The 15,302-nt window shown below is 41.8% G+C and overlaps 1 protein-coding gene across 2 annotated transcripts in view; it reads left to right on the top strand.

Annotated features, from left to right (window-relative positions):
- Positions 1-8,766, top strand: part of FANCC (FA complementation group C) — a 269,767-nt gene extending 261,001 nt beyond the window's left edge. For both annotated transcript variants that reach the window (XM_073670977.1, XM_073670976.1), the window contains one exon: positions 8,193-8,766. In XM_073670977.1, the coding sequence (XP_073527078.1) occupies positions 8,193-8,324 (132 nt within the window). In that variant the 3' untranslated portion in view covers positions 8,325-8,766. The remainder of the gene's footprint in view (positions 1-8,192) is intronic.
- Positions 8,767-15,302: the final 6,536 nt, after the last annotated feature.

Raw genomic sequence — 15,302 nt, 5'->3', positions numbered from 1 at the left:
TTTTATCATTACGCCATTTACAGATCAGATAAATTATTTTTAGATATTGATAGATGGGGCTATTCTGAACGTGGCAATACCAAATATGTGTATTTTTTTTTTATTGTTTTATTTTGAATGGGGCGAAAGGGGGATGATTTAAACTTTTATATTTTTTTATCTTTTTAATATTTTTAAAAATATATTTTTTTACTTTTTACATGCTTCAATAGTCTCCATGGGAGACTAGAAGCTGCGATCATATGTGCTACACACAGGCGATCATATGATTTCCTGTGTGTAGCAGAAATGCTCACTTGCCAAGAGCGCCGGTCGCGTGACCTGTCACATGACTAAATTACATCATGGAAGGTCCTTTTTACACCATCGCGAGCCGCCGGGGAGCCAGGACGCACCATACAGGAGACCGGGTGCCATCAGAAGGTGAGTATAATGTATATTTTTTATTCTTTTTTTTACAGGTACTATGGTACCCGGGTCTGGAGGAGAGTCTCCTCTTCTCCAGACCCGGGTACCATCCGCACATTGAATCGCTTAACCCTAGAACGCATGACCATAAAAATCTACTTTTTCACATACCTGGGGCCTTTTAGGCCCGTGTGCAAATAACATGGAATAACTCAAACAAAAATGACAAACAACTATATACCTGAGGAATACCTAGAGTTTCAAAATTCTAACTAAAGAAATCTTGCAGAAAATAGAAAACAATTAACAGGGCGGGCCTGCGAGGCCCCAGGTATGCGTTCTAGGGTTAATATCCGCATGTGCACATGTAAGTCATGCGGATATTATACGATTCAATGGCGGCAATTACGCCTCGTTTCCGCAAAAATAATGGACATGCTGCGTATTTTTCCGCAATGATAATCCACAGCGGAAACTTCCGCAGCATGTGCACAGCACATGCGGATTATCATTGGGGACCATGGGGCACGTATTACCAAGCGTTCTTTAAGCGTTTTCACTGCGGAAATTCCACGGCAAAAACGCTTGAAAAACGCATAGTGGGCACGCAGCCTTAGAGTTAGATACTGAAACACCTACCGTACTTCCTGGAGAGTGTTATTCACTTGGTTTTTCTTCACCATGGAAAGGATTCTGCGATCATCCACCTCTGTTGTCTTCCATGGGTGTCCAGGCGTTTTGAATCTCTAAGCTCACCAATGCGCTTTTTTTTTTTTTTTGCAGAATGTACCAAACTGTTAAATTAGCCACTCCTAACATTACGGGTTAATGGCATTAACCCGATTTGAAAGTGCCAGAAATGCATTTTTTGGTAACCTCCCTTTCCTAAAAAAGAAAATAAAAAATCAAAGCATCTTATGTACATAAAATTAGTGTTAAAAATGTCAGCTCCCTGCACAACAAAATAAACTGTCACTCAGCCCCATCAACAGAAAAATAAAAATGTTATGGGTCTTGGAAAATGGTGACACAAAGCAAAAAACTATTTTTTGCAATATTACGATTTTTTTTTTCAGCATTTAAATAAATGCATGTTTGGTATCTCTATAATTGGACTAACCTGGACATTCATGTTTCCAGTTAATTTTTACCACACAATTAATGCCATAAAAGCAAAACCCCAAAAAAAAGATAAATCTGCACAATAAATCTCCTGATACATATTTAAAGAGGACCTGTCACCAGGTCAAGTGGCCAATTTTTGCGCTTATTTTATTTATGCTAAATCCTTTTTTTTTCTTTTTAAAAATCCTTGACATGGTTCCATAGAGATATGGGCCTTTATATTTCATGTTCCCAATATGCAAATTTTTTTTGTCTTTATCAAGGGAGCACTCCTCATATGCTAATAACGTAGAGAAACCTAAAGACATGCCCCTAGGGAATCCCGTGATCAACACCCCCCTTATAAACACCACAAAAATGTGCATATTGGGGGCACTAAAGAAAGGTCCATATCTATGGAGCAATTTCTGGTATATATTTTTTCACTCCTCTAGCTTTTTTATTCCATGATACTTAAAGGTCATCACACTTACTTTAAGAGTTTATGATCCATGCCGAGTTTACTAGTCTGTTTTTTTTTTTTTTTCCCTGCACTTTATGGTCTCCTGTTGTCTTTTAAGCTAGTGATTGATTGTTAATGAGTTAAATCTGTGCAGATCTAAGCAGATACGTCCCTATATATTGAGACTTAGTTAAGGGGAGGCATTTATGCGGGGGCATTTATGCATATAGCATTTATGCATACTTTATCGAAGTGCCATAATTTAGCAAAGTGCCCTGGCAGTTAGAAAATGGCAGTTGGACAGGGCAGGAGACAGGTAAGACATGCAAGACAATTAAACAAACTTGCTTCCAGGTCATCTTTTTGGCAAACAGTATTCACCATTTGTATCTGTGCCATTTATACTCTGGTTGCTACAATCATCCACATTCACCGTTCTCCCACAAATGCGGCACACTTCATCCATATTAATCCCTCACTCCTCTCTTCTCCTATGTACAGTTGTCATGCTCTCTTCACAATGTTATACCACGCAGATCCATTCATTCCCACCATACAACGCAGGAAACGCTCTCACAAATCACTCAATCATCTGCTCACTCTCTGTATCTTCCTTCTATTAGTCGCAGGTGATATTTCTCCCAACCCAGGACCCTCCAGTAATAATAACACTAACTCTTTCCCTGTTACATTCAGAAACCCTGCTAATCTCATTAATATTCCCTGCATATCTTCTGTCTCATTCAACTGTGCCCTTTGGAATGCACGCTCAGCTTGTAATAAACTCTCTTACATCCATGACTTTTTCCTCTCTAATTCCCTCAACCTTCTGGCTCTCACTGAAACCTGGATCCAGCAGTCGGACACCACTGCCGCTGCAGCTCTCTCCTATGGTGGCCTACATTTCTCTCATACCCCGCGACCTGACAACAGATCAGGTGGAGGTGTTGGTCTGCTTCTTTCAACAAAATGTACTTTTCAGGTTATCCCCCCTGTACCCTCCCTTATCTTCCCGTCCTTTGAGGCCCACACAGTCAGACTCTACCGGCCCTTCTCCCTGCGAGTGGCGGTTGTCTATCGCCCCCCAGGTCCCCTCCGTCAATTCCTGGATCACTTTGCTGCCTGGCTTACAAATTTTCTATCCTGCGACATCCCCACGATAATCATGGGAGACTTTAACATCCCAATTGGCGATCCTCTTTCCCCATCTGCCACGCATCTTTTATCATTAACCTCCTCCTTCGGCCTTTCACAGCTTGCTAATTCTCCTACACATGAGGACGGGAACACATTGGACCTGATCTTCTCCCGGCTTTGCTCAGTACATGACTTTACTAACTCTCCCCTTCCACTCTCTGACCATAATCTTCTTTCATTCTCTGTCAAGAACTGTGACTCTACTCAAGACACTCCCACCGTCCACACTTATAGAAATTTACGCGCCATTAACACCCAGAAATTTATAAAAAGGTTGCAATCATCATTGGCCCCAATCTCCTCCCTCTCATGTCCCGAATCTGCATTGAAGCATTATAACAAAATAATGCTATGCGCCCTGGATGAAGCCGCACCTCCTACACAAAGAACAATTCGGCATAGACGGCGACAACCCTGGCACACGCCTCAAACACGTCTTCTCCAGAGGTACTCCAGGTGCGCTGAACGGCTGTGGAGAAAATCAAATCTGCCCGAAGATTTCCTCCACTATAAATTTATGCTGAAAACATATAACTCTGCCCTTCACCTCTCCAAACAAACCTACTTTAACAACCTCATCATCTCACTTTCCAATAATCCTAAACGACTCTTTGACACGTTTCATTCTCTCCTCAATCAAACAGCACAGGCCCCGACCACCGACCTCAGCGCTGACGATCTGGCTAACTATTTCAAAGAAAAAATTGACCATATCCAACAGGAAATTTTCTCCCAATCCCCAAATGTTATGCATGCTCCCCCCTGCCACATTGTATCTTGCTCATTTTCTGACTTCGAACCAGTCACGGAAGATGAAGTGATCAGGCTCCTTGCATCTTCTCGCCCTACCACCTGCACCAGCGACCCTATTCCCTCACATCTCCTTCAGTCCCTTGCTCCAGCTGTCACCTCTCACCTAACTAAAATTTTCAACCTTTCCCTCTCATCTGGTATCTTTCCCTCTTCTTTTAAACACGCCAGCATACAACCATTACTTAAAAAACCATCCCTCGACCAGAACTGCACGGCCAACTACAGACCTGTTTCCAATCTTCCCTTTATCTCTAAACTCCTGGAACGCCTGGTCCACTCCCGTCTAATCCGCTATCTCTCAGACAACTCTCTTCTTGACCCTTTACAATCTGGTTTCCGCTCTTTACATTCTACTGAAACTGCCCTCACTAAAGTCTCTAATGATCTACTAACAGCTAAATCTAATGGTCACTACTCCCTGCTGATTCTCCTGGATCTCTCTGCAGCATTTGACACTGTGGATCACCAGCTCCTCCTCACTATGCTCCGCACTATTGGCCTCAAGGACACGGTTCTCTCCTGGTTCTCCTCTTATCTCTCTGACCGCTCCTTCTCTGTGTCTTTTGCAGGCTCCTCCTCCTCCCTACTTCCTCTTACTGTCGGGGTTCCTCAAGGATCAGTCCTAGGCCCCCTTCTTTTCTCCTTATACACCGCTCCTATTGGACAAACAATCAGTAGATTCGGTTTTCAGTACCATCTCTATGCTGATGACACCCAATTATACACCTCTGCTCCGGACATCACCCCTGCATTACTACAAAAGACCAGTGATTGTCTTTCTGCTGTGTCTAACATTATGTCCTCCCTCTACCTAAAACTGAATCTGTCAAAAACTGAACTACTCGTCTTTCCTCCCTCCATTAATCTACCTGTGCCCGATATTGCCATCTCCGTTTGTGGCTCAACCATTACTCCCCAGCTACAAGCCTGCTGTCTTGGGGTCATTTTTGATTCAGATCTTTCTTTCACTCCTCACATCAAATCACTCGCTCGTTCATGTCATCTACACCTCAAAAACATCTCAAGAATCAGGACTTTTCTCACCTTTGACTCGGCAAAAACTCTTACTGTCGCTCTTATTCATTCTCGTCTTGACTATTGCAACGCTCTACTAATCGGTCTCCCTCTTACTAAACTCTCCCCTCTCCAATCCGTCCTGAACGCAGCAGCCAGGATCATATTCCTCGCCAACCGCTACTCAGATGCCTCTTCCCTGTGCCAGTCATTGCATTGGTTGCCCATCCAATATAGAGTTCGTTTTAAACTTATCACGCTTACCCACAAAGCGCTCCATGCTTCAGTACCCCCCTACATCTCCTCCCTTGTCTCAGTCTACCACCCTACACGTGCGCTCCGTTCTGCAAATGACTTGAAACTAAAATCCTCCATAATCCGAACTTCCCACTCCCGTCTCCAAGATTTCTCGCGTGCTGCGCCAATTCTCTGGAATGCACTACCCAGGACAGTTCGATTAATTCCCAATACCCACAGTTTCAAGCGAACCCTAAAAACACATTTCTTTAGACTGGCGTATCACCTAAACACACTCTGTCCATCCCAGCTTTCCCCCATATTAAAATCTTCTTCAACTTCGGGTTCAAACCAACCATGCACATAAAAGCCTCTGTCAGGACTGCACACATACTGGCTGGCGACCAGTCCATGTATTATTATTTATCCTATTCAGTATATCAAGGCTGCATTATACAATATATGTACTTTTTACCTTTTGTGTCTCCCCCACTTCCTCATAGACTGTAAGCTTGCGAGCAGGGCCCTCACTCCGTTCGATATGAGATATGTTTATTCTGTATTGTCTGTATAAGTCCCCCCTAAAATTTGTAAAGTGCTGCGGAATATGTTGGCGCTATAAAAATAAACTATTATTATTATTATTATTATTATTATGGCGCATTTGTAAAAAAAAAAATTACATGCTATCAGCAGGAATAAAATAAAAGTACAAAATTACCACTTTTGACTTAATGACAGGTCCTCTTTATGATCTTTGTTTGCTAAATTCTTCCTACAAGTCTCAGTACAGGACATAACTTTTTCTTCATGAAATTGTATTTTAAAGGTAACCGGTCATGTGGAAAATGGTTTCTGGTCTGCTGGCAGGATGTTATAGAGCAAGAGGAGTTGATCAGATTGATGTACATTTTTGTGGGAACAGTTGTTTTTCATTGAAATTCCTGGTATTTGTTTGTATACGAGTCAAGTGGGTTTGTCCTATTCAGTGTTTGACAGGCTTCCCTGTATGACTATTGAGTAGGACCACGCACTGGATTTATATCCATACAAACACCAAGGGTTTTAATAAATTGAATACAAATTATACTGAATATTTTACAACAAACATATATATAAATATACACATACAGTTATGGCCAAAAGTGTTGCCACCCTTGAAATTGTTCCAGAAAATTAAGTATTGCTTCCAGAAAATTATTGCAATTGCACAAGTTTTTTTAAACGCGTTTAGTTGCTTTGTGTGTATTGGAACAACACAAAAAAAACTGAAAAAAGGCAAATTGGACATAATTTCACACAAAACCCCAAAATTGTTGGCACCTTTCCAAAAATGTGGGTTAACAACTTTGTTTCAAGCATGTGATGCTTTTTTAAACTCACCTGTGGCAAGAAACAGGTGTGGGCAATATGAAAATCACACCTGAAACCAGATAAAAAGGGCAGAAGTTGACTCAATCTTTGCATTGTGTGACTGTGTGTGCCACACTAAGCATGGAGAACAGAAAGAGGAGAAGAGAACTGTCGGAGGACTTGTGATCCAAATTTTTTGAACAATATCAATAATCTCAAGGTTGCAAGTCCATCTCCAGAGATCTTGATGTTCCTTTGCCCACAGTGCGCAACATAATCAAGAAGTTTATAACCCATGGCACTGCAGTTAATATTCCTGGAGGTGGATGGCAGAGAAAAATTGATGAAAGATTGCAACGCGGGATAGTCCGGATGGTGGATAAGCAGCCCGAATCAAGTTACAAAGAAATTCAAGCTGCCCTACAGGCTCAGGGTGCATCACTGTCAGCGCGAACTATCCTTTGATATTTGAATGAAATGAAACGCTATGGCAGGAGACCGATGAGTACCCCACTGTTGACACAGACATGAAAAAGCTAGACTGCAGTTTGCGAAAATGTACATGAGTAAGCCAAAATCTTCCTGGGATAGCGTCTTGTGGAGAAATGATACCAAGCTAGAGCTTTTTAGTAAAGCACATCATTCTACTGTTTACTGAAGTTGGAATAAGGCCTACAAAGAAAAGAATACAGTACCTACAGTCAAATATGGTGGAGATTCAAAGATGTTTTGGGGTTGTTTGCTTCCTCTGGCACTCTGTGCCTTGAGAAGTATAAGAAGCTTGTTGATTGTTATAAGAAGAGATTGATTGCAGTTATATATTCCAAAGGGTGTGCACCAAAATATTAAGTTGAGGGTACCAACAGCTTTGTCCAGCCCATTTTTGAGGTTTGTATGAAATTATGTCCAATTTGCCTTTTTGTTTCTCATTTTTTTTACGTTGTTCCAATGCACACAAAGGAAATAAACTTGTGTATTTGCAATAATTTTCTGGGAGAAATACTTCATTTTCTGGAACAATGTCAAAGGTGCCAACACTTTAGGCCGTGTATGTGTATATACATTCTGCTCATCTTCTCCTTCTCTATACCATGTTGTCAACAGATCGGCCTACCTGTACAATATGACAGGTTTCCTCTAAATTCTACAATTTGTTTTTTTTTTTTCAGTTGCTGGAAGTCTTTTTACATTTTTGCACATTCAGACTCTTGTAGAGATTACTATAAATTGTTTTCTAGGAATTCCTGCTGCCAGATCGGAATCTGTTTTCATTGGAGAAACAATAAAACCGACTTACAATATAAAACAGAATAAGGAGAAAAGTAACTGCTTAAGGGTGATGTGAGAATGCTTTTTCTTTTTGCTGCATATCTCTTCCAGTTTTGGCTGCAAAGCCTTTGATTTCAAGACCCCAAGTGAAGGTCACATTGTGATCAAATTGTAGGCAGCCAGCTCTTACTTTGAGAAGATTAATTGGAAACATGAAAATTGTATTTGTTGTCATATTTTTGCTTATTAGCATTTTGGGAAATCACACTGCATATTTGTTTGTGGAATATTGAAATGCATTTGAGGATAATGTTACTTGTTTCCTTTCTCTCAGATGACTCAGACACAGGAAGCTGCCAGTGAAGTTTCTGACGTACTGGCTCGTACTTTAAGCAGACTTGATATTTCAGGAATGGAAAGTCAGAAGATAATCACGATAGTGCACGAACTGCTGCAAGACTTATAATGTGAAGCAGAAAAGCAAGACTTAAATGTTCCTTATAACATCACCGCATACAGGTTCTATCACTCTCTGGTTGCCACTGGAAATTGATGTCTCTTGGCACTGATTTGTCCATGTCGCTTTTTCCTGTATGAAAAATGGAGCTGTTTGTTCACAGCTCTGACTCTAGAGAATTGCTTATTTAGAGTGCAGATGTCAGGAAGTTGCTGGTGAGCAGTTTAATATTAATGAGTGATTTTTTTTTTTAATGATTTTGTTGTGGATTTATAACATATTCATTTGGATATATAATAAAGCTGATATTACAGTGACTTCTTACTAATAGATACCGTATTTGTAGTTTGGAATAATACAAATGTGAATCATTCTGTTTAAGAAAAGACAGTCCACAACATTGATATTGTAACACCAAGAAGGAAAAGTTGTGAAATTATGGAAATAACATAACATCCTCTAGACATGTTAATGATATGCAAATGATGATAAAAAATGGAACCAACTGAGGTTGTTAATTGTTGTCTGAGGATTGTTCTGCTATGCTGAATGCACTTGGGCACACAAATCATCAAGCTCCATTGCTGGCAGCTTCCTTTTGCAATTGCTAACCAATGCAATGACATTCCAAATATGTTTGATGGGAGCAAGTTTGGAGACTTTACAGGCCATGGTAGCACATTTAGGCCAAACGTCTTCAAAACGTGCAACCTTCCACACCAGCTGTATTGCATGTAAAATAAGGATTTCTCAGTCCTTGTGTTCAAGGGAATCTGTCACCAGGATTTTGCTGCCCCGTCTTAGAGCAGCATCATATAGGTGCAGAGTCCCAGATTCCAGTCATTTACTGGGCTGCTTGCTGTCATTTTGATAAAATTACCATTTTATCTGATATTATGTAGCAATTCTTTAAATCTTGAGCTCTGTATAACCCCGTCCACAGCAATGACTGGTAGCTTTCGACCCATGTACAGTGTACACCTAAAGCTGCCAATTAGTGGTGGGGTGGGGTAATACAAAGCTCATGAATATTCTTGACTACCCGCAGCAGGTTTACTAGTCCTCTAATGATAATCTCCTGCTGATAAAACAGTGATTTTATCAAAACTACAGTAAGCAGCCCAGTAAGTAACAGATCACTGGAATCAGCATCTCTGTTTCTACATTATGGTGCTCTCAGATTAAGTGGCAAAATATCTGATGACCGATTGCCTTTAAACCATTAAAGAAAGTAATACGTGTAACTAAATTTCTTCATTGCATAGAAAGTATTTTATATATCCAATTGCACATATTCATATATTTATACCATATTCGCCAGCCGGACTTTAAATAGAAACGGTTCCTGTGTCTACCTCTTTAAGAAGCTGAGTGAGTCGACTTACGACAATCCCTAGGCCTTCACTTGGCTTTGGAGTGCCATGGTAATGATCGTGGGTCTCAGTAGGATTAAAGAAGCACTCCCATTTAGGTTTTTTTCATTAAATGTGTATATTTGTATGCAATGTAGTATGAGTGTATTAATATACTCACCTACTGCTGCTTTCTCTGGGATCCAGCGTCGTTCTGTTCCTCTTCTCAGTGACGTCATTGCAATTCCAACTATCCAGATCACAATCCGTGAGCACTAAGTCTTTTTTACAATGTAGATCTATGGAGCCTCGTTCTGACACTCCATATTCTTACATTGTAAAAGCCACTTCTGGGTCAGGTAGAACGTAGTGTGACCCGGAGAGTCTGCAGAGCTGTGATGTCACTGAGAAGAGGAGAAGACCGGCGCTGGACACCAGAGAGAGCAGCAGTAGGTGAGTAAATTAATACACTCACACTACATTAGTGCACACATTAAATATAGCTGTGAGTGCTTTTTTAAACAGTGAGTACCTCTCCTTCTGTTTGTTACCTAGATGCCGCTGTCACAATTGACAGCATGATCTAGGGGGTTAAACCGCTGCGATTTGGCGTTAAAAAAAAAACGATTAAATCTTATGCAGTAGGGTGTCAGCTATAATACAGTATATAACATTTTCACTCATCAATGGGCGCTATTCACTTAATATTCAGCTCCCTTATTGACCACCAAAAAAAGGCATATCAGCAGTCATTAAGGGATCAATTAGGTAATCGCAATTCTGTTGACCATTAATCCTAAAGAAATTATATTTTTTTACTACAAAAGCAAGGGTAAGTATTGCATGCCAATGGAAGATCTGAAACAACCATACTATTTCTGGATGGCTTGCTGACTAAGTAATCTGTATTTCCCCAGGTCTGTTAACGCTTATGTAATTAATAATGTATCATTCTGATCAGCAGTTAGTATTTGTAATCGGTATCAGGGGTGACTAGGTGATTAGAGACAACGTGCTGTTTATTATCTTTCACCATGTGTCTGTCATCCATATGGCTAGATGATTTTAGCTACATTTTGAAATATATCATTTTTTTTCCATGAGAATATTTAAATTGCTGCCTGGCTGTTGAAACATCTGTCAGACTGTAACAGAAGTGGAAATGCAATCATGTGAGTTTAGCATTCCAATGGAGTCTAAATGGGGATGCTGTCTGCGTGCTTCAAAACGGATTGTTCCATCAAGTGGGAACATAAGTGAGGAATGCCTTACTCTGTCCAAGGAATTTAAAGTTAGCTCGCCTGCTGCACAGGAGAATGAACACTTTGTCGAAAGGGTAGTTTCATTGGTGATGCGCAATCTTTGCATTTTTCTTTCAATTTTAATTAACTTTTAACTCCTTGACCTCATTTTGGCTGTTGGAAAGTAAATCATTTTATTGAGGTTGTCTCTCTATGGCAACTCCTTCTAAAAATAAGGCTTGGTTCTACTTTTCTGGCTTCTAATATCTCTGGCGATCAGCTGTTAGGAAAAGTTACAGCTAAACATTTATTTTCTTCCATCAAACGGTAGTATTTCATGGTCATTCATGTAATACAGGTTGGTTCGAAAGGAGTGGAAGGGCTTTTGAGCAAATTTATCATTTTCACCAGGATCCATGGAAGTCTTTCCATTTTTGAGTTATGTTAATGTATACAATAATATGCAAAAGTTTTAGGCAGGTATGAAAAAAATGCTGCAAAGTAGGAATTGGTTCAGTAAAAATTAGTTTATTTTTAGCATTTAACAAAATGCAAATGACGCGCCCCTGGGCCTGCTGTGTCGTGCGGCATCGCGCGCACGGGGGCTTACCCGGAGCCGGATCCGATGGGGGTAGTAGTCTCCGAGTGGCGGGGACCCGGTCTGTGCCCAGGGTGGTCAAACTAAACGTGTGGCAGTCTTTGTAGATGTTGTTTAAGTGTCGACTACGCCACCCGTTGATTTGCGGTCGCAAGGCCGCCGCTGCAGAACAGTCCGCTGAGGCCGGTGGTATGTGTGCAGCAATGGTGGTATAACCCCCAACGGGAGAGGTATGGCCTCAGGGCAGCTGGTGCGGGTGAAGGGAGTGATAGAAAGGGCGTCCCGGTACCTTTAGTGCTGGTAGTGCGATGGAACACAGAGACTGATTGCAGTTTTCAATGCTTTACTCACAGATGTTATCAGTGTCAGTCCTGCAGGTGATGACGACCCGAGCCGTGCTGCGTCCACCAGGTACGGGGCTCGACCAACCCCCAGGCAGTTCCAGAGTGTGACCTTGAACTCCTTTCTCCGTTCCTTTCTCTGGCCGTCCCCACTAGGGACCCACCCATGTCCAGCTTCCTCGGGCCTTCTGGTGGCGAAACCTATCTCCGGTTTCCCTGACCCTATGTGGCGTGCCTTCGTGGTGAGTGTAGTGAGTGGTCGCGCCAAGACGTGGCCACGACCTCCGGTTCCTGGCTGAGGATAAGTGGCCTCCACCAGTTCGGGATCCGGTACCCTGATCTGCCAACCCTTCACCCGCTGACTCCTAGCGTGTTCGGGTTCCCTCTTCCTTCATGTCTCTGGGCCTTTCTCCAGGTTCCATTCCTTCCTTGTTCCTTGTTCCTTTCCTCTTGTCTTTCTCTCTCTTGCTCCCTTCAGGAGCAGCACCCAGACAGGGCTGCTGCTCCCTGTCACTACTCTTCTCCTCTTTTTCTGTCTGACTGAACTCCTAAGATGGTGCCCACCTTTTATACTCCCTCTGACACCCGAGCCCAGGTGACTAGCCACCAATGGGCTCCTTCCTATGCCCAGAGTCCCTCCCCTCTCTGCTCCTGCACCACTGGGATATTCCTCCCCCCCTCCCACTCCAGCCAGGGACAGACGCTGTCGTACCTGCACATCTATCTGGTGGGAGTACCGTTTATCTGTCCCCCGGAAATGGGATGTATGTGGTGCATGCAGCTAACTGAGTTCCAGTCCACACTCCATCCTTACCCGGGAGTGGAATACCACACCTCTGGTTCGAGGTGCAATACCCCTGTAGCAGCCGAGCCCTCGGGGTGCTACACAAAGAGAATGAAGAAAAAAGAAATCTCCATCAAATCAATATTTGGTGTGACCATCCTTTGTCTTCAAAACTTCATCAGTTCCTCTAGGCACAAAGCTTTTGAAGGAACTTGGCAGAGAGTTTGTACTAAATATCTGGGAGAATTAACCACAAATCTTCTGTGAATGTAAGTTTTCACAAATCCTTCAGTCTCTTGATGTAAATCCCAGATAGACTTGATGACGATGATGGGATCCATATCATCACTTCCAGGATGCCTTGTTCTTCTTTATGGTGAAGATAGTTCTTAATGACGTTGACTGTATGTTGTCCTGCTGTAGAATACATTTTGTGTCAGACACCTCCCTGATGGTATTGCATGATGGATTTGTATCTGCCTGTATTTCTCCGCATTCAAGAAGTTGTCCACCTTTTGGGGACTTTTTTTTTATTACTAAAATGCCTGTAATTGGGGATAAAAATCATGTTTCAGTCACCTATCAGTCAGAGACAGGTGCAGTCAGCAGGCGAGGAATAGTGAGAGAGGTAGGAGATCTGTAAGTGCAGTAGCCACCCCATTGCACTTTCAACTAATTAGCATACAATTTCAACTATGGATTTCTCTACAACAGCAAAATGGATTTCTACAAAATAAGTAAGGATTTACTCAGCATTAAAGACCCTTTACATACAGTTGTGCTCAAAAGTTTACATACCCCGGCAGAATTTTTCCTTTCTTGGCCTTGTTTCATAGAATATGAATGATAACAAAAAAAAACTTGCTCCACTCATGGTTATTGGTTGGGTGACGCCATTTATTGTCAAACTACTGTGTTTTCTCTTTTTAAACCTGTACATGCCATTTTGTACAGTCTTTCTTATGGTGGAGTCATGAACACTGACCTTAACTGAGGCAAGTGAGGCCTGCAGTTCTTTGGATGTTGTTGTGAGGTCTTTTGTGATCTCTTGGATGAGTCTTTGCTGCGCTCTTAGGGTAATTTTGGTCATCCAGCCACTCCTGGGAAGGTTCACGACTGTTCCATGTTTTCGCCATTTGTGGATAATGACTCTCACTGTTGTTCACTGGAGTCCCAAAGCTTTAGAAATGGCTTTATAACCTTTTCCAGACTGATAGATGTCAATTACTTTGTTTATCATTTGTTACTGATTTTTTTTTGGATTGCAGCATGATAGCTAGCTTTTGAGGATCTTTTAGGTCTACTTCCTTTTGTCAGGCAGGTCTTATTTAAGTAGTTTCTTGATTGAGAACAGGTATGGCAGTAATCAGGCCTGTGTGTGGCTAGGGAAATTGAACTCCACTTCCCAAAGATTTAATCAACCACAGTTAATTTATGTTTTAAGGGGCAATCACTTTCACACAGGGCCCTGTAGGTTTGGATTTCTTTTTTCCTTTAATAATAAAGACCTTCATTTAAAAACTGCATTTTGTGTTTACCTGTTACCTTTGTCAAATTTTTTAAATTTGTTTTGTGATATGAAACATTTAAGTGTTACAAACATGCAAAGGAATAAGAAATCAGGAAGGGGGTAAACACTTTTTCACACCACTGTAAAACATAGCTGTGAAGACCCAGGGTCTTCCGTGGGCATAATATTACTCAGACAACACAAGGTGAGGGTAAAACAGTGTGGCAATATTTTATTGAACCACCAAACAGACAATAAACATATAGAACAGTCCCAGCAAATACCCAAGATGGTGCAAAATTACACAGTCTCACTCTTTTTATAGCCCACTGGGAATAGATCAGCTGTGACTTTGGGACTTCCAGGGCCAACTACCTCAACCAGTGGCACCCTGCTTTGGGTGGACACCCACAGAGAGGAGATAGCGGCAAGCTTAGAAAGCTCACAGTCCATTGAGGTACAAGGCCAGGAGACCCGAGGGTCCCACCCTGGCCTCTCCGAACAACTCCATGGGTTCCAGGTGACCTCATTGTCCCAACCTGGCAACCCCAAACAACATATCCATGGGGCCAGGTGACCTCATTGTTCCAGCCTGGTTTCCCCAAATGTTTCCATGGATTCTCTGATAGTCAATGGAGCAGATCTGTATCCTTCCAGCCAGGGCCATGTACCCTTAGGCTAGAATCCTGTAGAATCTAAATCTGTCTCTCTCTGGATGGAGCCATGCTATCAAACTACTGTCCTGAAGAGTCTGTCTGATTCTTCTTATAGCAGGATAAAAAAACCTTTTTATATTTACATATGTGGCTATGGTCATCATTCACAGGTCAGGGGGAAAGGTGCAGGCCTCGGGTCTCATTGTTTGAGCATTTAATCAATTTATATTGTTGGTATCCCCCTGCTCTGCAAATCAACAACTAGCTGGCTTAGTACAATATGTAATTAGCATATTAACAAACACTATTGTTATACCCTGAGGCACTGTCCTTCTTGACCAGCCAAAGAAACACATACACTATTGTGTTTGTGTTGACTTTTGAATGTATTTCTCTTGGCCTAATAAATCTAGACGTCTAGCTAATTAAGTTTGGAAGCTGTGTCATCACAATAGCCACGAATGTTCAAATAATATGTATACTGGTACATACATTTGTTTGCAAG

Source organism: Phyllobates terribilis, unplaced genomic scaffold (assembly GCF_046119375.1).
Source record: "Phyllobates terribilis strain yellow unplaced genomic scaffold, ASM4611937v1 Scaffold_1__5_contigs__length_1240528914, whole genome shotgun sequence".
In the NCBI taxonomy this organism is placed as follows: domain Eukaryota; kingdom Metazoa; phylum Chordata; class Amphibia; order Anura; family Dendrobatidae; genus Phyllobates; species Phyllobates terribilis.
The sequence above is the reverse complement of the archived record's forward strand: the minus strand, read 5'-3'. Positions and strand labels throughout refer to the sequence as shown.